Source organism: Tachysurus vachellii, chromosome 12, assembly GCF_030014155.1.
Source record: "Tachysurus vachellii isolate PV-2020 chromosome 12, HZAU_Pvac_v1, whole genome shotgun sequence".
Lineage (NCBI taxonomy): Eukaryota > Metazoa > Chordata > Actinopteri > Siluriformes > Bagridae > Tachysurus > Tachysurus vachellii.
Genome location: NC_083471.1, coordinates 4343976 through 4365495, shown reverse-complemented (window position 1 = coordinate 4365495; position 21520 = coordinate 4343976). Strand labels below are relative to the sequence as shown.

Here is a 21520-nt window from a genome sequence, read left to right as displayed (position 1 = left end):
TTTTTTATTTGTAAAAAATAATGGACCACAAATTTGCTAAGAAATGAATCAATAGATTTGTAAAATGTATTATTTCTATATTATGTGTATATATATATATATATAGCAAAAATACAATTATCAGATATTTTCCACCCCTGCAAGGTTGATTAATGGAAATCTTGATTAATAGAAATCTGTAATGTCTTTAGACTAAATATACAAAGGCCCGTTCGATTCGTCCTGGATAGAATCGACTCGTCTAAATGGATTCACAAAGAACCGACTCGTGATTCTTTCATCACTGGCATCTCTGTCGAAGACAAAAGCGACGCACCTGCGAGCTGGATGGAGACGGACATGTCGATTTATTTATTCTAATCATGCTGATCTGTGACTTGATAAGGATTACGACAGTGATTATTTTCTCGCTCGGGAAGTAAACAAAAGGGATTTGAATAGACTATTTATCACGAATATGATGCTCTGCGCTCTCCTCCATCACCAGCTAGGCTTTTTGTTTTTCTTCCTCGTCAGCGCAGTAGTAACTCGCTCCTCTCAGATTTCCGACCTTAAGTCCAAGCTGTCCGGTGTGGAGGAGCTGCTGGAGGAGTTCCGTAAGCAGCTGCAGCAGGATGACTCGTATCAGGGCGCTGAGGACACCAGTGATGAGTGTGTGAGTGACTTTGACGCGGCGGAGGAGCGCATCATCCGCGCCATGGCCTCCATCGAGCGCGGCGCCACCTTCCTGTCGGCACCGGGCCGCGTTTACAGCCGCCGTGACTGCGTGCGTGCCTGCTGTGCCGAACCGCGCTGTACCACGTCCATTGTCCAAGAGCAGCCGCAGCAGCCGGACAGCGGCGCCGGTTTGCGCTGCTACTTGTTCAACTGCACGTACGGCGGCGCAAACGTCTGCGCCTTCTCGTTTCAGCGGGGCTTCAGCACGTTCAGTCGTGTAGCGCGCAACGTCAGCGCGTCCAGAGAGCGTCACCGGAGGCCTGTGGAGGAAGATGAAGATGGTGACTCGTCGATGCGAGGTACACTGAGATCCACCAGTCTGTGTGCGTATTGTTAAGATCAGATGCCACTTTAATATCCAGGTGCTCCTGAAGGTCATGGTAGATTATCACTGTGGTAATACAGTAAACACACACACACACACACACACACACACACAGTAACCCCAGCTTGTTTTTCTCATTGATAGATCTATCAATTTTCCAATTGATAGATCTTGGTGTACTATAACCTGGACACAATTTAAAACTCACAGGATTTGAATACTGTTTCAGATGCAGGGTTCAGCAGTCATGCCATTCTTCATGTATTCAACGTCTCATTCACTTTCTTTCAACCCACATCCATTTCTTTGACTATTCGCTGGACTGCTTCAATTAGCTGATTAAATTTCTTCAGGAGGAAATTTTGCTCAATACAAGTACACACTTTATAGCCAAAATTTATCGGACGGCTGAACATCACTCCCAGATGCTTGTTGGATGCTTGTTTGGTGTCCGTCTGTCGCTAAAACTGGCTTCTGGGAACCGTTTCTGCTAGATTTTGAAGCATGACAGTAGGGATTTCTACTCGTTCATCTACAAGAGTTGAAGTCAGTGAGGAGGCCTGGGGTTCAGTCAATGTTCCCGTTTATCCTAAAGATCAACAAGGATGAGATGAATATATATATATATATATATATATATATATATATATATATATATATATATATATATATATATATATTGTGTGTGTATATATAGAAGTTATGTGTTTGGTTTGGTATTAGTTTCTAATGAAGCCAAAAGAGAAAGCATGCCTTTTTGTTCAAATTAAATTCTCTCTTCAGCTAAATGAGAAAACATTAACACAATAGGCCTGGAGCAGATGTATTGCATGTCCACATCACCTGCAGCATCTTATTTCAGCATTTTGACCAACATCAAACAATCAACACCTGCATACAGTATATATATTCCTGCTTATAAACAGCTTCTGTTGCCTAATATGTCTGTGTGTGTTTATTTTATTGATCCCTTCCAAGTGTTGACCAATACATTGGCAAATCCCTCCAAAGATTGAACCCATGTTTCCCCAAGTGCATAATAACCGGTGTACATTTTCCCTTCAGCACAAAGCAGGTCTGGATTCTTCATCTTCTGGAACAGCTTGACAGTTTGATTGGTCGGGAAACACAGTTAATCATTTACATCTTTGAGCCTTAATTCTGTCGTGTTCCACTAGTATGAAATAATCTGAAGAGTGAAGTAATTATTATTAGGTCTGCCATTAAATTACCTTCTTTGTCAACTTGTCAGATTATTAGTGTTTATAGATATGTTGCTATGTAACTAGATGTCAGTATTATTAGGTATTTGGTCTTATATTTAAAGTTAAGATATTGGGAAAAGTATACATGTTTTTTAACCATCTCGATTGGTGAAGGTCAGAATATACCGTTGTATTTGTTCATACTGGGTGGGTTGCCAGTTTACTTATGTTTACTGGTGTAGAAGCTAAGAAACTGATGTATACTACTGGTATTTTTTTTTTCCAGAGCTGGACGAACCCCCACGCAGCGATGCTGGAATGGACGTAGTGATCCAGCTGCCTACAGACTGGGCCATACTGGATGGAAGGGACAGCATGGATGACCACGGGGTTGTACGTTACGAGTGGGCTCTCGTCAAAGGAGATCCATCAGTTAATATGAAGGTACAAATTGGATCAATCTCAAATATACAAACATGATGAGAAAAGTATCTCAGTTATCATAAAACATCGAACCTTGAACTTGATGGGCTGCAACAGTATCAGACCACATCAGTTTTTACTCCTGTCAGCCAAGACCAGGAAACTGAGGCACAGGATCTTTGACAGCGTTGCTATGTTGTCCACTCATATATACAGTCTGGCTTCTACCTGCAGATCTGATGCTCACTAGAAGTTTGATTTCATATAAGACTGCATAGAATCCCAGGAGATCAGCAGTTTCTCAAACACTCACACCATCCTGTCTGGGTCAAAGTCACTGGGATTTTGCCTCCAGAATTCTAAGATGTGACTTAGAGACCTGCAGCCAAGAGGCACTATACAAACAAGTGGCTTGATAAAGCTAAACCAGGATACGAATAATGTTGGCATGTTTAAATGGTATAATCCCAGGAGAAAACAAATGCATTCCATGTAATCTTTGGTGAAATGTAGATATTACCAGGTGCTAAATGAAGGCACACACAGTGAGTCAGCAGTGACAGTGCCTCTCCTCCTTGACTACTCACCCACACAAAAATGGTTAAATGGCTGACGTGTGTACTGTGATGTGGTTAATGTTCATACTAGATGGTAAGGCGTTTTTTTAAACACTATATAAGGAATAAAACGCCACACAGAGTGCAGTTATAGGAAAATAATTAGCATAGTGATCACATTATACCTCTTTTCTTACCTCTCATATGCTAAACTACATATTCAAGCTTTGTTGGCGTTTATACAGGTTACCCACCCGGGTCTGCTGAAGCTGAGCGGGCTCAGAGAAGGCGTCTACACTTTCCAGATGACTGTCACAGATACAATAGGACAGAGGAGTTCAGATAATGTCTCCGTCACTGTGCTGGCACCCAAACACCACGCAGAAGGTTAAAAACCACGTTCTTTGAGTTTGTCTCTCAGGATCTACTCGATGAATCACTATGGTTTGTGTGTATGTTCAAATCCTAACCCCTGTGTTCTTGCAGTATGTACTCATCGTTGCTCGCATTACCAGTTCATGTGTGATGACGGCTGCTGTATCGACATTAGCTATGCCTGTGATGGCAAACAGCACTGTCCTGATCGCTCGGATGAAGACTTCTGCCGCAACTGTGAGTTTATCGTCTTAATCTCCTGCTTTATTATTTCACTATTAATCTTAAAGCACGTTCAGTAGCCTTTTATGAATGATTTGGTAGCTTTATGGAAGTTTCCAGTGTCAGTTCTTTGTAGCATATTTACGTCTTCGTGTATAGTCGACGGAGGCCGCAAGACGGTGACTCACACAGCCAGCGCTCCGTCTCAGAACGGAGGAGCCAGAGAAGCAGAGGGCCGAGCTATGATTCCTTCATCACCAGACAATCCTGAAACCCCCACAGAGCCCAAACAGCAAAAACAACCTACAGTTGATCAAGGTGACAATGCTGACCTCAAAGCAGACCTACAGCTAGTAAAGATAATGACACTAAACGACAACATTACCTAGAACTAGTTAAGGTTACGATGTAAAGTTTTAAAACACTCTCTCTCTCTCTCACACACACACACACACACACATACACACACACACAGCTTTAATCAAATAGAGGTTTTCCGAGAAGAGTTCCCATCGCTTTTTCTTTTTGTTCAATCGTTCCCATACTTTCTGGAAACAAAGCTCCTTTGTGTCATGTTACCTGATCTTTTGCAAATCTCAGAGCTGCTACTCATAGCAAAGGCCAACTATTTAAAGTCTACTACTAATGTTTTCCTTCCTCCAGGTCATTTTTCAATCTCTAAGCTTCAAACACATATATTATTTCTCTATAAATACTGTATATAACATACAATTTTTCAAGAAATCTATGGCAGTATGGGAAGTAGAAAGCTACCTCATCTCTCTCTCTCTCTCTCTCTCTCTCTCTCTCTCTCTCTCTCTAGATCCCTGCACGATGCCCCCTGTGGTCGGTCCATGTAAAGGGGTTTTCCCACGCTGGTATTATGACCCCACAGCCGGAGAGTGTAAACACTTCTTGTACAGCGGCTGCAAAGGGAATCACAACAACTTTTTGCAGCAGGCTGACTGTGCAAACGAGTGCATCCATAAACCCGGTGAGCAAATATCCCTTATTTATCCTTTGCTGTCATTGCTCCTGGCTCCCTTTGGGATGCATTCAAATAAAAAAAATGATATATGGGCATTTGGGTGGCACAGTGGCTTAGTGGTTAGTATGTTGAAGGTTTGATTTCTGACTACGCCATTTATGTGTGTGTGGAGCATGCATGGTCTCCCTGTGTGTCTTCTCCCCTCGTCCAAAGGCGTGTTGTAGACTGATATGGTATCTCTAACATGCCTGCAGTGTGTGTATGTGTGTGTCTCTGTGTGTGTGTGTGTGTGTGTGTGTGTGTGTGACTCCACTCTCCAGGAAAAGACAATGGGTGTATATCTGTATTTCTGTAAAGAAAGCTCCTTTGTGAAAATGTTCATTGTTAAGAGGACTATAGAAATAAAATTTAATTGAACTGAATATCACTGATGTGAACTGATAAACATGTGAAATGTGTTTTAGTTCCAGGTGATCGGCAGGCCACTGCAGCACCTCTTCCCACCACACACACGAACACAGGTACTGCACTTCGGGCACTAGTATACCAACCTGCATTACAAACATATAGTGTTTGATATTTTATAGATGCAATGAAATTCACTGAAATTGAACTTGGACACTGTTTAACATTTGTTACATGCTTTAAGTTATGACAGAAAAATCACTTAAGTTTATCTTTGTTACAAAGTTCCAACAGTAAAGACTCCTTACTTAATTGGTAATGTAACTTCACCTATAGAAAATCTTTCACTTATAGAAATCTTCACCGTATCAGTAATTATACAGGTGATGTTACAGAAAACCAGTTAAAGTCATCTGACCAATCAGAATAGAAATTTCAACAGTGCAATGGTTTGAATGTTCTTAATGAAGATGTGTGTGTGCGCACGTGTGTGTGAAGCTGCCAGGTCCGAAAGTGCCGAAGCCAAATCCAAGACTTCTACATCATTATCCCAGAATGCTCAGCCAGTAACTAAAGCTCATTCAGAACTGAGTGGACACTCGCCGCCAGAGTCAGGTTAGTGTGTGTGTCCAGCTTGGCATTAACCAACTGGCAATAAATATACTATAAGTAATATATTTTAGTTCTCCGTGTAGTCTTTTGGTTAATTAGCTGAAATGTTGCTCCATATGAGAGTCACAAAATTTTACACTATGAATAGTTCTACTGTATCAGACACTGTTATAGTACCAGATACTATTATGCAATTACCTTATTAGTATTACTTCTAATTAAATATTTATGATGTGTGTGTAGGTGTGATCCTGGCTCTGGTTGTCGGGGTGATCGTTAGCGCTCTGCTCCTGCTCATGGTGGGCTGCAGGCTGCGTGTTCGACGTCACAGGAGGAAGAAAGCTTTGCCGCTCACCACAGAGGAATCCGATTACCTCATCAACGGCATGTACCTGTAGTGCAGCGTCGTACACACACACACACACACACACACACACACACGCACACACAAATGTATCTTTGGAAAGGAGAACCATGGATATAATTTAAAAAGATTTAAAATAATGTAGAATATCAGCTGCTACACTGAATCTGAATACATCATCTAAAACTTCTGATTAGGAAGCAGTTCCGCTTGTTTTGATATTCAGTGTCTTACCTTCGCTTGATGAGGTGTGTGTGTATGTCTAAATAATGAGTTCTAGCAGGAATGTCTTCAAAGGGAAAAAAAAATAACAAGGATGTTAATATGAAAAAATAGTAGAAACTCCTGCAGCTGTCAAGAACAGGAGTCTGAAACGGCACAGCTGAAGTCTAGCCAATGTTTTCCAGAAATGTTCTGGTTTCACTGTAGCATCAGATTCCTGCTCTTCTCAAGCAGGAGTGTGGTCTTCTGCTATTGTAATCCATCTGCCTCCATGTTGTGCGTTCTGAGATGCTTTTCTTCTCACTACGGCTGTAAAGAGCGGTTATTTGAGTGAACGTAGCCTTCAGGCGGAGCCAGTCACTGGCCGTTCTTCTCGCACCTCTCTGATCGACAAGCTTTTTCCATCTTCCAATAGAATTGATGCTCACTGGATGTTTTTTTTTGCCAGTTTGTGTAATCTCTAGAAAGTTTTGTGTGAGAAAACTGCAGATCAGCAGAAACCGTTCAAGTGGCCAAAAGCCGTTCCTACTGTAGAGAAGTAGAGCAATAGAGGCCTGTGTTTCAAATTGAAATAATGATCTTAATTAATTGTGTATCAAAATGAAAATTCTTGACTAAATTCAACAACCAATAAATTCCTTTATTATTATTATTATTATTAGTAGTAGTAGTAGTAGTAGTAGTAGTAGTAGTCCTACTACTACTAATAATAATAATAACAAAAAAAAATTCAAGGTAAATAAACTTTAACATATTATTACTGAAAAATTATTCATTTTAATAAGATTCCATAAAACCCATAAATAAATAAAAATATATAAAATAAAACCTTTTACAGAAGGTTTATTTGTCAGAAGGTTATTTATTTATTTTTTGGTTTGTTTGTTTTAAAATACTTTTTTTTTGTCAAATTTCTCTTTCCAAAAGTGTAAAAAGTCTCAATTCATTTTGCCGTTTTACGACAAAAAAAATCAGAAGCTGAAATCTCTTTTCATCCTTAAAATCGAAAGGTTTTGAATTACGAATGAATAAATGTAATTATTAACTAATAACCAGACTATTTATTGAAAACATTTTGTCATTTATTTTTCTTGTCATTTTGTGGTTTGGGTTTCACTGTTATTATTTTAGAATCTATCTCCTATAGTGAAATGCTGTTTTATCTGTACATTTATAATGCTAAGTAAACTGTCATGGATCTACAGCACGCGGGAAATAGTTATTTAGACACCCTTGTTTTTGTTATTTAGTGTATGTCTATTGCACACATGATTAGCCGTTTCTGTGGTTCTTTGTGGTTCTTTTTCCATTGTAGTGTTGTTTAATAATGAACCTTCACAAGCTCTACTTTTTTTTATATATTTTTTTTTAAACAGCTTTCTTTATGCTGTCCAAAAGACTTGTAATTTCAAAGTGAATATACTGTATGCAATGGAAGTATATCAAATAATAAAAATTAAGAGATTAATGCTGACTCCAGAAGCTGAATAAAAAATAGTTCATTCTGCATTAAGAGTGAATATTTACTCCCTTTAATTTAAATTTAATTCCTGTACATCTTTATTTGACAAAGTAGTTGGGTTAGATGAGGTTACTGCTCTTTAAAACTGGCTCAGACTGGTTTCTACATCAAAACATATAATGGAATTATTAATTTCTGTAATGACATCAAGATGACTTGATCATTTCTCACAGATAGGATGTGTGTGTGTGTGTGAGAGAGATATTTTGACTCCTCGGCTCGTAACACACATAAGAGCAGGACAGGATAATGATTTAAATACTAGGTTTCGTTTAGTTTCTAGAAAATTTTGAGGTAAAACGTTTTACTAGAAAACATCTAGTTTCTAGAAGATTCTGAGGTAAAAAGTTTTACCTCTAGAAAACGTCTATTCTAAAAGACTCCGAGGTAAAATGTTTTACCTCTAGAGAACGTTTAGTTCCTAGAAGATTCTGAGGTAAAATGTTTTACCTCTATAAAACGGTTAGTTTCTAGAAGATTCTGAGGTAAAATGTTTAACCTCTAGAAAACGTTTGGTTTCTATAAGATTCTGAGGTAAAATGTTTAACCTCTAGAAAACGTTTAGTTTCTAGAAGGTTCTGAGGTAAAAATATGAGAAAGTGGAGCAACAAATGTTAATTTTTTAGAATCTTTTCAAGCAAATGACAAGAAAGGGAAATCTGACTACAGAAACCTGAGTGAATCTCGGTTGGACAAAATGGCTGTTTTTTCAGTCTGTCAATAAATAAAAAAAGAGGTGAAATTCACTCTGCAGTGTAGTTTTATTTTAAATTTAATCAGCCTTCAGGGCTTTTATAGCATTCTCATGTGGAAATATTGTGTACAAATTAAACACGAGCAGCTAAACGGAGAAATAATAAGGCTGGATAATTTAACTAGTTTGTTGAAACTAAACAGAAAATTCGCCCAAAGTGTTTTTCCTGCTTTCTTTACATGAAGCAAATGAAGTACGTGAGTAGGTAACGCAGGACATCGGTATCCAGAATACAAACCACAACCCTTTGATCAGTAAATCAATCAAATGTAATTCTTCACCCTGTTTTTCTCTGACTTAGCGACTCTATAGTGTAAATCTGCTGCTATACTTTTAATACACAATGTGTCTGTTGAAATTCCCCAAAATAAAAATTATATTTTGTGTGGAATAAAAGTTCAGGAATTAAAAAATTGTAGGCTTTAATAAATAGACCAATGGACCAAGCCTGTACTGAGGAGTCGCCTGGCTAGAAAACCCATTAAAAAAGTGGGAGACAAAATGATTTGCACTGTGTTGGGTTTTTATTTGTACAAAGCCACGTGTGTCACAATCAGCATGGTGACAGCCAGCATGTCCACAGTGAAAGGGACACAAGCTCAGTGCTGTGTGTGTGTGAGTGAGACAGAGAGAAAGAGAGAGAGAGAGAGCGCCATAGAGAGAGTTCACGTGTGTGCTTGTTGCACTTTGCATGAACCTTTGGAGAATGTTAGACAGCGCAAATGTAAGCAATCGCTCTGGAGTGGCGTTAGCGACAAGCTCTTGTTAATCAGCAAAGTGTTAATTGGTAGCACACCAGCCTGAGCAAATCTACGCTAAACTGTACTGCAGCTGTGGAATCTGAATGGAGGCTCAGGAACTGTACAACTGTTCCTAAGAAAGTCATCTCAAAATGCACAAAGAAAGTGGACTACGTTTCAGTGTACTGCTTTTATATTGCATATGGAAGCATAATAATGTGACTGGTCAATCTTTATATTTTTATTTATTATATTAGTGTTTTTTTTTAAATAATTGTCTGATTTTTCTGTAGCTAATTAGCAAAAAAGGAAAGCGTTTTAATCTTGAAAGGGGTCCTGAAAAGTCTTCAATCTCATCTCATCTCAGCCTTGGATTGAAAAAAAAAAAAAAAATCCCAGCCAAAATTCCAGAATTTGAACTTAAGATGTCTTAAGATAAAAAAAAAATATATATATATATTAATAATATTAATAATGATGCATTCAGCATGGTTTAGCAGCACCCCTTTAACATGAGCAAAGAACAGTGTGGACTTATCCTTTAATATCACTCCCAATCCTATAGTCCAAATGAGAAACAGCACCAGCTCCAAACAACCTGAAATGCATGTAAACAATTGCAAAAAAAAAACAAAAAAAAAAAATACAAACAAAAAAAAAAAAAACAGCTGCAATACTGTAGTTCTCACAAAAGAAGGTGCACCTGCAAATAAAAAAAAAAATCAAAACAATTCACAAATCCAAAGCAAACTGCAGGCATGAAAATGTCAAGACAAAGCCCCTCATTGAGTTTTTTTTTTTTTTTTTTTTTTTAGCAGTCCGTTTCATTTCTTCCATCCTGAAGACTCTATGTCCACACAGCAGTCAGACTGTCCCGAGAGCGAGAGTGCAGAGAGTGTGGCTTTTCTTCTTCATCCATTTACCATCTTGTGGTTTGTTGTTAAATCCAGATGGATGCTGTGTGTGTGTGTGTGTGTGTGTGTTTGTCTGTGTGGGTGTGTGTGTGTGTGTGTTTGTCTGTGTGGGTGGGTGTGTGTGTGTGTGTGTGTGATGGTGAATATTGCCAGACTGTTGTTTTAGAGTTCATCCCTATGAAAAACAAACAGAAAAATGTTACTATGGTAAAATCTCTCTCATGCTCAAAGTAGCATTCAAATTGCCTATCCCAGTAGATGCGCATTGCCAATACGAAGCATGCTTGCATTGAGATCCTCCCATTTATTTAGCATACCCACACATACACTGTTCGCCATTCCAAATTAGCTGCCAGTCCAAAATTAACACTGACAAAAGGGCTTGTAACAGGATATTTACAAAACCTTAAGCTTTAAGCTTCATTGACATGCAGACTAACAATCCTCAGATCTAGCGACAGCTCGATCAAAAATGAAAACCCTGTTTGCGTTCATGAATCGGACTACAGTGATCCAGCTGGTCCATCCGATCAAACAAGGATGTGAATGCATAAAGTAATCCAGGAAAGTAGTGTGCCTTGAGTGAGTCTCAACTTAAAGTCAAGCCATCAAAAAATGCAATGAAAAAACTGGTTATGCGGTTAAATGTAAAAAAATAAATAAATAAAATGTTAAAATAAATATTCAAAATTAGTTTTTCCTTTTTTTAATATATAACTTAGAGTGAAAGAGGAGGCGGATGTTAAGGGGAAAAAATGTGCAGACACTAGTAATGGTATGGAGAAGGCGCACAAAACAAAAAAAAAAAACACAGGCGACTTGCAGCAAAGGCAGCCTTTGTCTTGCTCCAGACCACACCATTTCACCTGTTCCCTGGGGAAAGGAGGGAGGGGGAAGAGAGGGACAGGAAGTCACTTCCACCTGGACCACTGCTTGTCTTTGTCTGTTAAAGGCACGTAAATCACCCCCATTAGGGGCTTCATTTTGGTGCTGCCGTCCTCCAACTTGTCATGCTGCTCCAGCATCTGGTTCCCTCCAGCTGGTCCGACAGGCAAGATAAGACGTCCGCCAGGCTTCAGCTGGTCCAGTAACTACAGGGGAAAACGCACAACGACGACGGCAATAAGCATGAATGCTTGTTAAATAACATAAATAACAGTTGTGTGATGTACAATGTGTGTCTAAGACAGTGTGTAAAATAGATCAGAGGCCAGATCACAGAAAGCTATGTTTACATTACAGAATTTATATTACAGAAGACTTTATGAAAAATATGTTGTTTTATCTAAGAAAATCCTAAACTCACAGTTCAATTGTATTTGTTTTTTATTTCTATATACTCTAGAAATAAAATAGCAAGCTGCATTTGAAGGATTTTTTCCATTGCTACTAAAAGACATCACTACATGTATAGCCTAATTTACTTTAACTGTTTTCCAGTGTCACCTCTGTATAAGAGCATTTTTCTTTGTTTGGAGGACACAAAGGTGCAAGAGCTTTGCAGACGGTTTTGATTGTTTTTCTTCAGTATTTGAGAAATCGGTGTACTGGTGTACCACTGTATAGCACTATATACCCACAGAACCATTTGGGAGTCACTGTATTTTTGTCTGTGTTAATAATTGCATGCTCATAAACTACTTGGGCATGTGTCAGTGTCCACAGAGTGTATATAGTGTCAGTGTGTATAAACATTTAGAGGTTCACATGAGATTCGTAGTGGAACTTACAGCCTGTGGAACAGAAGGAGCTGCAGCTCCTACATGTATCGCGTCGTAGGGAGCCTCCTCCGGATAGCCCAACCTGCCATCTCCAACTGTAAACACAAACACACACACACAATCAAATTCGATGACCCAAGCACCTAATCAGCCTCAGTGCTCATTTCTTCTTAGAACAGATGGGCAGGTTGCCGTTGCGATGGCAGCCTTGCTGTGATGCTATCTGAGTGTGGAAAGAACAGGATTCAGACTTGCACTGCTGAAAAATTTAGACCATGTGCCTTTGCTCTTTAAGCTCTTACCGGATTGACAACCTGGAGCTAAAAAGGTAACTCAAGAGACATTCATTAATCATTCAGCAGATGCAACTGTGCAGAAACAAATCCAATTGAAACCTTTTGTAGGCAAATTTATGAGAAGGTAAATAAGGAAGCGGTAGCTTAATGGTTACATGTCTGTGCTAGCACCGAGTGCCAGGGTGGATTATAAACTATTTATATTTATATAAACTATTCTTATTTTTTTTGGATCTGATAAAGCATGGGTTGTTTTTGTATGCTGTAACATTATAATACACACACGGGGTGTCAAGGTTGGTGTAAAAGAACTCTAGTCACCTGCACAGAGCCCTGAAACCCCACTGAACACCTTTAAGATGAACTAGAACACAGACTGCACATCAGTCCCTGACCTCACTAAAGCTCTCGTTGGTGAATAAGCACAAATCCCCACAGTGTCACAAATATTGGCTGTACAGTGCACATTTGGATTAAAGCTTCAGGGAAAGTATTCGGGACACTTTTATGAATCTGCAATTGTGAACTTTACCTTACCGAGAAGTTTGATGCGTCCTGATGAGATCAGTGTTGGGTCATCTTTCTTAACGTTGTTGATCGAGTCGTCCACCAGTTCCTTTATGTGGTCAATCCCAATGACTTTTCCCTTTGGCCCCACCTGCAATTCAATAAATATGAACACGTAAACACAAACCTGTGTGCCACAAATGCACTTTTCTGAGATACGTTTTTTTTTTTTTTTTTAAGAATACATTAGCAATATTGTTGAATTAACAAATTAATGCTTGCTTGTTTTATTTAGGATAAATTATCAAAGCATGTGAAACACTGTTCTAATCACCCCAAAGAACCAATTAAAGAAGCGCAATGGAAAAAAATAATGAACATCACACAGTGATAGTGCAAGAATTTGTGACTCACCATTCTGGCGAAGCAGACTGACAGGATACCGCTGCCTGATCCCACATCCAGAGCTTTGGCACCTTCATATAACTGATCATGTAACAACTCCAGTGCATATGCATGCTACACACACACACACACACATACACAGACAGGCAGACAGACAGATATCAGCACCTGTTTTCATGGCCGTAGTCCAGCTGTATGCTATCTGGAGTAAAATGATCAGCTTTGTTAAAAAGTCTGATACTCGTTATGCACTGGCAGCATTTAGAGGTAAAATTGCCAGCAGCTGTTGCCCTAAACAATTTTTTTATTGGGGGAGGAAGGGGGAACAACTGTTCTTTAGCAGGGCACATATCCAAATGATCTCTAACTGCAGTCGAACACACCCATCTTGAGCGAAGCCTCTCTACGGGTGCAAGAAAGTAAGCGTGTGAACCATGAGGAATGAAGGGAGTCTAAAAACATGCACAGTTTATTCTGTAAACACTGATACTTTCATGGGTCATACATAACTTTTGTACTGTAAGTATGTGATATATATATATATATATATCATAAAAGTCTGCCCCCCAAAAAAAACCCACAAAAAATGAAATGCATACCATATGTGGTGCACTGATGGTTGCCTGGTATCCTGTGGAAATTCAAAAGTAGTACAAAGATTGATTACTCCATAACAGAACAGCTAAAAGACAGCATGCTTAAGAAAACAACATGAACCACACACACACACAAACACACACACCTTATACTGCTGAACTCACTCTCTCATTCACAGTAAATCTAATATCAACATCTAAAACAACTTATAACCCAGCATTGTTTATTTCACAAATCTGATTGGTGTTGATTTTCTATAACAAGCAGCTCGGACTGTAGCGCCAGCTGTAATTCAAATAACGGGGTATATAAAATGAATGCTCTCATTCTATTATGCTAGCGTTTCTATAGTAACAGCTCAATTCTTAAGGAGTGGTGAGACAGTTAAAAATGAAATCAGGATTTTCTGCTGATTGAAGATGTTTAGAAAGAGACAAAAAAAAAAAGGCGATTACAGCTAAAGCTGCTCTGGCATACACTATATGACCAAATGTTTGTGGACACCTTACATCACACTCATGGGGTTTTTCCCCCGAGACACATAATTGGAAGCACACAATTGTCTAGAATATTTATGATGTACTGTAGCATTAAAATTTCTTTTCACTAAGATGAAGAAAAAAAAAAAAACCTGTTCCAGCATGACAATGACCGTGGGCACAAAGCGAGCTACATGAAATCATATCACAATGGAAGACCTTCAGTTTCACTAAACACCGTTGTGATGAACTGGAGCACTCGCACCTCGGTGCCTGTTATTATAACAGGAAATTTGGAATAGGACATTCAACAAACACGTACGAGTGTGATGAGCAGGTTTGAGCGAACGTTTGGTCATGTACAAGAAAATAAGAACTGACAATTTGTGATTTAACAAATTAAGAAATGTTGTAAACCAACCAACTTCATGCCTACCTATAGACTGTGGAGAATCCATATAAGGGTTACATCTGGAGAAATGGGCTCGGTCTGTGCTTAGCATGACTTCATACACGCGGTCCGACTTAATGATGCCATTCTCTGAAGAGAGACACACGGAAACAAGTTCAATTTGTGCAGTCATACACACACACACACACACCATTCTCCCCTTTTTAGACAAGACTGTGTGCTGAGTGAGATTTGAGCCAAGAATATGCAGTCAGATGACACAATAAATATCAATGGAATTTGTATATCTTCATAAACATTTACCAAGTTATGCAATTGACATTCAGTGCAGTGATTAATTATGTCGAAGCATACAGTGTGTGCAGGCCCTGGCTATTTCTAGCAGGTATGTGGCAGAGCCGAGACAAGAGCCAGGACGCTAACACGCCAGCTTGTTTTAAGCCAACCTCGCTCGCTACACGAGTGTCAAATCACAGACCAAAGACCAGAGGGTTGTGTACAGCTGCTATAGCACACAGAAATATTGTAACGTCCTGTAGCAACAACGAATTTAATTACCAGAATATTTTAACTCCTTTACCAATTTTGCATTCTGTATGAAAGGGACACGGATGTGGAAATACTGATGAACACAAACAGCAATATCAAAGATTGCACAGCTTTCACACTGTGTTCATAGAAAACAAAGCCATTTTCACATGACTACAATGTTTTGTATACATGAATTTTGTTGCATGTTCCAACTTTTCATTTTGTGTATGCAACCTGAATTCCACACAGTCATTTTACATCGGGTTTTAAAAGATCAGCGAACTATATTCCAGGCAAGAAAGTCTTAAATACTTAAAGGACACCAGCGCCTATGTATTATATACACTTTTCATCAAAATATTACCAAAATGGCTGCAGTTCCAACACGGGAACTAAGCATTGATCAGACTCATTAGATCAAATGAAAACTTCTGATAATTAAATACAGTCTAAATACAATACTGGAAATGTAGAAGTGGTTTCTGTTAGTAAGTAAGCTGTAAACTGGCGTCAGAGTGTACATTCGCATTTCCAATATACTTCACAATCCCACACACAGCTGCTGAACCCCTTTATATTGATCTGCTTTATAATATAAAGTCTGACACGAAAACTGTCCCACTGCGGTGTTCACTAACACACAAACAGTAGGTCTGTTTTAGTGTTTGTCGGGGCAGCGACAGTTTCGTGATAACAGCGTAATACAAGCACAAGACAGGACACACAATTGGCTTCAGAGCTCCACTTCACATCCACTTTGGCACGCTGAAACTTCCTGAATTAGTGAACACGATCGACAAGCAAGCAACTCAGCAAATGACGTCTAATCTAAGCAATGATGTCTAATCTAACGATCATCTAATTAGAATCAGAATCAGAATCAGATTCAGAATCAGCAAATAAAGTTTAGATAGTCATTAGATTAGACATCATCACAAAAAAGAGTTACAAATAACTCACAGCACATTTGATGAAGAAAGTAACAGGACATATTATATATAATTGAGTGCAAAAGTTTGCACCCCCTGATTTCAGAGGCACAAAACCGTTCCATGACCTACAGCCACGCCCACAGAGCTGATACACCAGGAGAATGGACATAAATATAGCTCAATATGACTGAACAAAGCGGTGATGATCTCGGTGTTAATGCTGAACACAGGACTCAGTGGATTATTTGAGTTCAGATGAAATTACTCACGTATCTAACGACTGAAATGTTCACACTTTAAAGCAAACAAACTGACAAACTGTTCTGACTTTAAACCTATTTACATAGGTCGTCGTTTTAATGAACCTCACGATTACGATAGTATATTATATAATATATGTTTATAATAATATACACAAACATATAGGTCTGTTAGCATGACATGACATAACTGGTAACGTTACACTGAAAAAGCTGCTATAGAAAAGTTAGTGACGCACATTTTTTGTGCACTCTAAAGTACTGGTAATTATTCCATTTAAAAAAAAAAGGGAAGGTTTAAATGTCGAAACAATAAAAAATAAAATAAACACTAGCTAGCTAGTTAGCATACTGTGGCTAACTGGAAAAGCAAGCTTGTTTTCTTTACTCGCAGCTCGCGCGCACGCCGTTGCTATGGCTAGCTAGTTACGTCGTCAACGCAACTGTAAAGAGCGAACCGACGTCTCATTGTGGAGTTATTAATGCGTTAAATCTCTTAAATCTGCAGAGAAGTGTCACTGGTAGAGGTTTAAACACTCACTGCGGAGGTTGTTGACGAGCTCCGCTTGGCTGGCTCCTCCTGATTTCCAGGCCATTATTAAACACACTCTGCGGATCAGGTAGAGAGCGGCAGTGAGAGCCGCGCCTGCGCACAACGTTCTGCCCAGCACGCTCACCACTTCCCATACAGACGGAGCCGGTACGTCAGAGGGCATGCTCGCGCGCTACCGGCGCCTTCGGAGATCTCTCGCGCTCTCAGTATGCTGGGTGTTTTGTGTTTCACACCAACGCGTCTATTCAGGGATTTATTATGCATTTTGCAGAAATCATGGTAGCCATGCTGGAGAGGGAGCGTCAATGACGTAATGACGTTACGGACGCACTGAGGCATTGTGGGTAGTGTAGTTCTCTATGGCCATTTGGAACAAGGAATTAACACATAAGGGTGTGTTGGTCAAGTGTACACATACTTTTGGCAATATAGTGTAGCTTGGATACATCAGAATGTAATATTTATCCAGAATGATATGTAAATCATTCAACAATACAGGTTAGTGGCTGATATGACAGTTGTATGTTAGAGTTGTTCCCCATCACTTTCTCTGTTGAATGACTCCTTGTGTCTGAAAACTAAATGGAATAGTTTTATTTCTGACTTTGTTTCAAAGCACTGACACTGAAGACTCCTTTCAAAACTAAACTTATCACTATAACAGTGATTTTACCCAGTGTTTAAATCTGTAAAAACATAATTTATTTTGATTTTACCCTTTATTATAATTTTTTAATTGTATTATTATTAGTAGTATATTTTTTTATATAATTATTAATATTTTTTACAATATATTGATTTATTAAACATGATCTATGTTTACACTAATAATTTATTGTAATGCTAGAATTTTATTTCACATTTGAATATTATTTCATTTACAATTTTTTATAGAGCTTTAAGTGTATTTTTGTGGACAGATTATACTCAGATCTTTTGAATAATTTCAGATGATAACAAGGTCAGTATTTTTATTTATTTTTTGTAGCTGTTGTTTTCATAACCGAACATATTTGTCTACATCGAGCCCCCGCAGTGAGCGAAAGGTAAGTGAATTTGGACAAAACCACGCCTATTTGTCTAGGATTGGCTGTCGGTACAACACTCTCCTCCTCTGATTGGTTAGTTGTACGAGCCCCACAAACTCGTAGCCAATTGTAGCGCAGGATGTGGGCGTTGCTTGTCGGAAATATGGGCGGGAAAAATAGCACCTAGCATTAGCTCGGTTAAAGCAGGTAAAGTGAGCTGTGTAGAAATGGACTGTATGAACGCTAAATACGTGTCACAGAAGATTAGTAAAACAAGATGGAGGCCCGTCTCAGCAGCTTCGTTACAGCAGCCGGATGTGTTCGCTACAGGCTCGTGGGACAATGAGGTGAAAAGCTTTCAGACACATGATGTAACTTAGCAAGCTAACTCAGCTAGCAGGTGATGACGCGACTTCCGGTTTCACCTCAGAAACAGCGCGTGGCTAAAATGACTTCTCTGTGTTTCAGAATAATAAGCTTTGTCTGTGGGGTGTGGGAGAGAATGCAGGCTGCCCCATGGAGGATGAACTGGAGGGTGATCCTCAGCTGCTGTGTGAATGTGAACACAGCGGTGATGTGCTGGACCTCCAGGTGGGTTTGGAGTTCACACAGGGTCGCCATCTCATTGGACAATACAACCGGAAGTAAACAACAAGCGCCCAACATTTTCAGGGGAAACTAACTAAGTAACTAATTGACAAACGCATGCGCTCAAATGGTCCCCAGGTGACGTCATGCATTAATTTACATATTTGATGGACTGTTGAAACCATTCATTCATTCATTCATTCATCTTCTACCGAACTACCTCGGGTCACGGGGAGCCTGTGCCTATCTCAGGCGTCATCGGGCATCAAGGCAGGATACACCCTGGACGGAGTTCCAACCCATCGCAGGGCACACACACACACTCTCATTCACCCACGCACTCACACACTACGGACAATTTTCCAGAGATGCCAATCAACCTACCATGCATGTCTTTGGACCTGGTGGAGGAAACCGGAGTACCCGGAGGAAACCCCCGAGGCACGGGGAGAACATGCAAACTCCACACACACAAGGTGGAGGCGGGAATCGAACCCCCAACCCTGGAGGTGTGAGGCAAACGTGCTAACCACTAAGCCACCGTGCCCCCCCCCCCCCATTTGTTTGTTAAAATGAGTTTCTGAAGACCTAAAAGTTATAGCAGTGTTATTTGACAGTAAAAGTAGGTCAGTCTGATTTAAAAAAAAAAATCACTAGATTAGATTGTTTATTTAAATATATAAACACTATGGGGTTTAAATGGTCACCAATTCTATCAATATGTATCAGTATGAAACTCAGGGTTGCCAGATTGGATCATTTATTTAATGGTTTATTTCCATTTCAGTTCTTAGATCAAGACAGACTGGTTACAGCATCGTCGACTGGATCGGTGACTGTCTACAAAGTCCATCCAGCAAACCAGGTATTAAAATCTTTGCCTTTCTAACTTTATTTGTCTTTGGGTTTTTATTTCCTACCACTGCATTTTGCATTGTTTGATTCCTTACTTAATATCTGTGTGCTGTAGGTAAAAGAATTGCTTGTTTCCTTTGAAATCTAGACTTTATCTGTGGCTCACGTGTGGGATCAGGCACATCATTACGAGCGTGCTAACGCTCCATGCACTGGAGTGGCGTGTAACAGTCCTGAGCTGGTTTCTGTTGGTGAGGACGGGAGAGTCGTCCTCTACAAAGCCGATCAGAGGGGCGTTGTGCGCGTCATTGGTTGGTATATTCAGTCTTTTCAACTTTAGTGTACTTGTTGCTGCTTAAGTATTCTGAAACTATTAGTCAAGGGGTTGTATCGTTGTTTGTTTAACAGCAGCCTGGGTGTATGTTAGAATGCACAATCATACTCCTGTAAATACTGTCTGTATCATTCTCCATCATCAGGCTCAAAATAATAGAGGATAAATGTAAAACATCAAAAGTTACAAAACACATTGCATTCTCAGTGTAGTAGTTTTTGTCATAAGGCCACTTTAAAGAAAGCCCTTTGTTTAACGCAAAATAAAAAAACAGCTGCAGCAAAATTAAATCGTTTCTGCCCCCAGCAGTTATAACACAGCAGTTATAAAACATGCAGCATTAAAATTTTACAATATAGTAATGTCTATTAGACAGTGAGGTATGTAACTTGTTTTAAAATCTGTACACAGAAAATGCAGACAGCAGCACAATCCATGGTGTGACGTTCCTGCGTACGACTGAGGTGCTGACGGTGAACTCCATTGGACAGCTGAAACTCTGGGACTTCAGGCAGCAGGGCAACGAACCTGCACAGATCCTTGCAATGTCAGACATACACACAATCAGAATTTTCTACAGACATGCCCAGAAATTATATCAGATGTTTTCTGTTGCTTTTTTTTTATTTTATACTATAAAAGAATGTGCAAAGAGCTTTTTGTAGAAAGATTTTTTTATTCTCATCATACTGTGAAAATGGTAGTCTTTTTGAAGACGACATTTGTTATGTATTTAGTGACTTTTGCTCCTGTTGTCTGTGCAGCACCGGAGACAGGGTTCCCTTGCACTGTGTGGGCCGACACCCAAACCAGCAGCATATAGTGGCTACCGGAGGCCAGGACGGCATGCTGTGTATTTGGGATGTGCGTCAGGGCAACATGCCCTTCTCTCTCATGGAGGCACACTCTGCTGAGAGTAAGTCTGTGCTCATAATATGTTTATGTAGGAATTTTATGCACCCAGTGACCAAGATTTTTCACAGCGTCTTAAGTGTCAACAGGTTATAACCACTGGACCTTTTCTTTTCTCTCCAGTGTGGGAGGTGCATTTTCACCCGACAAACCCAGACCACTTGTTCACCTGCTCAGAAGACGGCTCTCTGCTCCACTGGGAGACGTCTTCTGGGTCTGATGCCCCCTTGTTCCTACAGGGTAAAAGGAATCTGGTCCAATATGTAATGGTGGTAATTTCTGAGGCATTTTTTCCCCTTCTCTTTAAGGTTGATTTATATTGTGCTTTTTTTTTCTGTCTGTCAGGACGTAACAGCAGCACGATGTCACGCAGTGCCACGGCTCCTGCGGCCGCAAACCAGTCCCTCATCAGCGCTTGGCTCAATGGAGATTCCAGCAAAGGAAGACTGGAGACAACACACATGCTCCCGAGCCATACGCTCTCTGTCAACAGTCTGGATGTTCTCGGACAGTGTTTAGTGTGCGGGACGGACGGCGAGGCCGTCTACGTCCACAAACGGGTCCGAGTGTGACTTTCGGATTCAATCGTTTAACTTTTGTCGTGAATTATTGTTTATTGTGATGTGCATTTGGATTAAAAACGTATTAAATAAACCAGTGTTGTTGCCAGTTGTTTTTTTTTTTTTTTTTTTTTTTTTTTTTTTTTTTTTTTTTTTGGTCCATTTGCATTTGTTTCAAATACAATATTTACTGTTGTAATCTCTA

General features: G+C 39.6%; 3 protein-coding genes across 5 annotated transcripts; 2 read left to right on the top strand and 1 right to left on the bottom strand.

Moving 5' to 3' along the window:
• Positions 1-264: 264 nt before the first annotated feature.
• On the top strand, positions 265-7897 carry lrp11 (low density lipoprotein receptor-related protein 11). The gene is made up of 9 exons (XM_060884128.1): positions 265-1016; positions 2534-2691; positions 3473-3614; positions 3714-3839; positions 3984-4142; positions 4648-4818; positions 5277-5333; positions 5716-5832; positions 6073-7897. Exons 1-9 carry the CDS (start codon positions 458-460, stop codon positions 6225-6227), a joined length of 1644 nt encoding a protein of 547 aa, XP_060740111.1. The 5' UTR covers positions 265-457; the 3' UTR covers positions 6228-7897.
• Positions 7898-9193: 1296 nt separating this feature from the next.
• On the bottom strand, positions 9194-17287 carry pcmt (protein-L-isoaspartate (D-aspartate) O-methyltransferase). Of its 3 annotated transcripts, none has more exons than XR_009649273.1 (9): positions 17027-17287; positions 14787-14891; positions 13874-13905; positions 13284-13388; positions 12900-13020; positions 12076-12161; positions 11212-11436; positions 10475-10520; positions 9194-10414 (listed from the first exon to the last, which is right to left on the bottom strand). XR_009649273.1 is itself a non-coding variant. In XM_060883375.1 (9 exons), the coding sequence occupies exons 1-8, from the start codon at positions 17199-17201 to the stop codon at positions 10508-10510; spliced, it is 807 nt and encodes a 268-aa protein (XP_060739358.1). In that variant the 5' UTR covers positions 17202-17287; the 3' UTR covers positions 9194-10414; positions 10475-10507. The 3 variants fall into 3 exon arrangements, 2 of the variants coding, with proteins under 2 accessions (XP_060739358.1, XP_060739359.1); XM_060883375.1 differs by having other exon boundaries at positions 11267-11436; XM_060883376.1 differs by having other exon boundaries at positions 9194-10520; positions 17027-17286.
• Positions 17288-18143: 856 nt separating this feature from the next.
• On the top strand, positions 18144-21409 carry nup43 (nucleoporin 43). The gene is made up of 8 exons (XM_060883210.1): positions 18144-18413; positions 18535-18657; positions 19442-19519; positions 19658-19820; positions 20255-20390; positions 20608-20759; positions 20879-20995; positions 21101-21409. Exons 1-8 carry the CDS (start codon positions 18294-18296, stop codon positions 21325-21327), a joined length of 1116 nt encoding a protein of 371 aa, XP_060739193.1. The 5' UTR covers positions 18144-18293; the 3' UTR covers positions 21328-21409.
• The last annotated feature ends 111 nt before the right edge of the window (positions 21410-21520 follow it).

Excerpts from the sequence above, each read along its gene's own strand:
- lrp11 (XM_060884128.1), top strand. The coding sequence starts at position 458 with ATGATGCTCTGCGCTCTCCTCCATCACCAGCTAGGCTTTTTGTTTTTC. Across the intron at positions 2,692-3,472 it reads ATCCATCAGTTAATATGAAG|GTTACCCACCCGGGTCTGCT; the intron begins GTACAAATTGGA and ends GCGTTTATACAG. Across the intron at positions 5,833-6,072 it reads ACACTCGCCGCCAGAGTCAG|GTGTGATCCTGGCTCTGGTT; the intron begins GTTAGTGTGTGT and ends ATGTGTGTGTAG.
- pcmt (XM_060883375.1), bottom strand. The coding sequence starts at position 17,201 with ATGCCCTCTGACGTACCGGCTCCGTCTGTATGGGAAGTGGTGAGCGTG. Across the intron at positions 13,021-13,283 it reads CAGTCTGCTTCGCCAGAATG|GTGGGGCCAAAGGGAAAAGT; the intron begins GTGAGTCACAAA and ends ATTGAATTGCAG. Across the intron at positions 11,437-12,075 it reads CTCCTTCTGTTCCACAGGCT|TTACTGGACCAGCTGAAGCC; the intron begins GTAAGTTCCACT and ends TTTCCCCTGTAG.
- nup43 (XM_060883210.1), top strand. The coding sequence starts at position 18,294 with ATGGACTGTATGAACGCTAAATACGTGTCACAGAAGATTAGTAAAACA. Across the intron at positions 18,414-18,534 it reads CAGGCTCGTGGGACAATGAG|AATAATAAGCTTTGTCTGTG; the intron begins GTGAAAAGCTTT and ends TCTGTGTTTCAG. Across the intron at positions 18,658-19,441 it reads GTGATGTGCTGGACCTCCAG|TTCTTAGATCAAGACAGACT; the intron begins GTGGGTTTGGAG and ends TTTCCATTTCAG.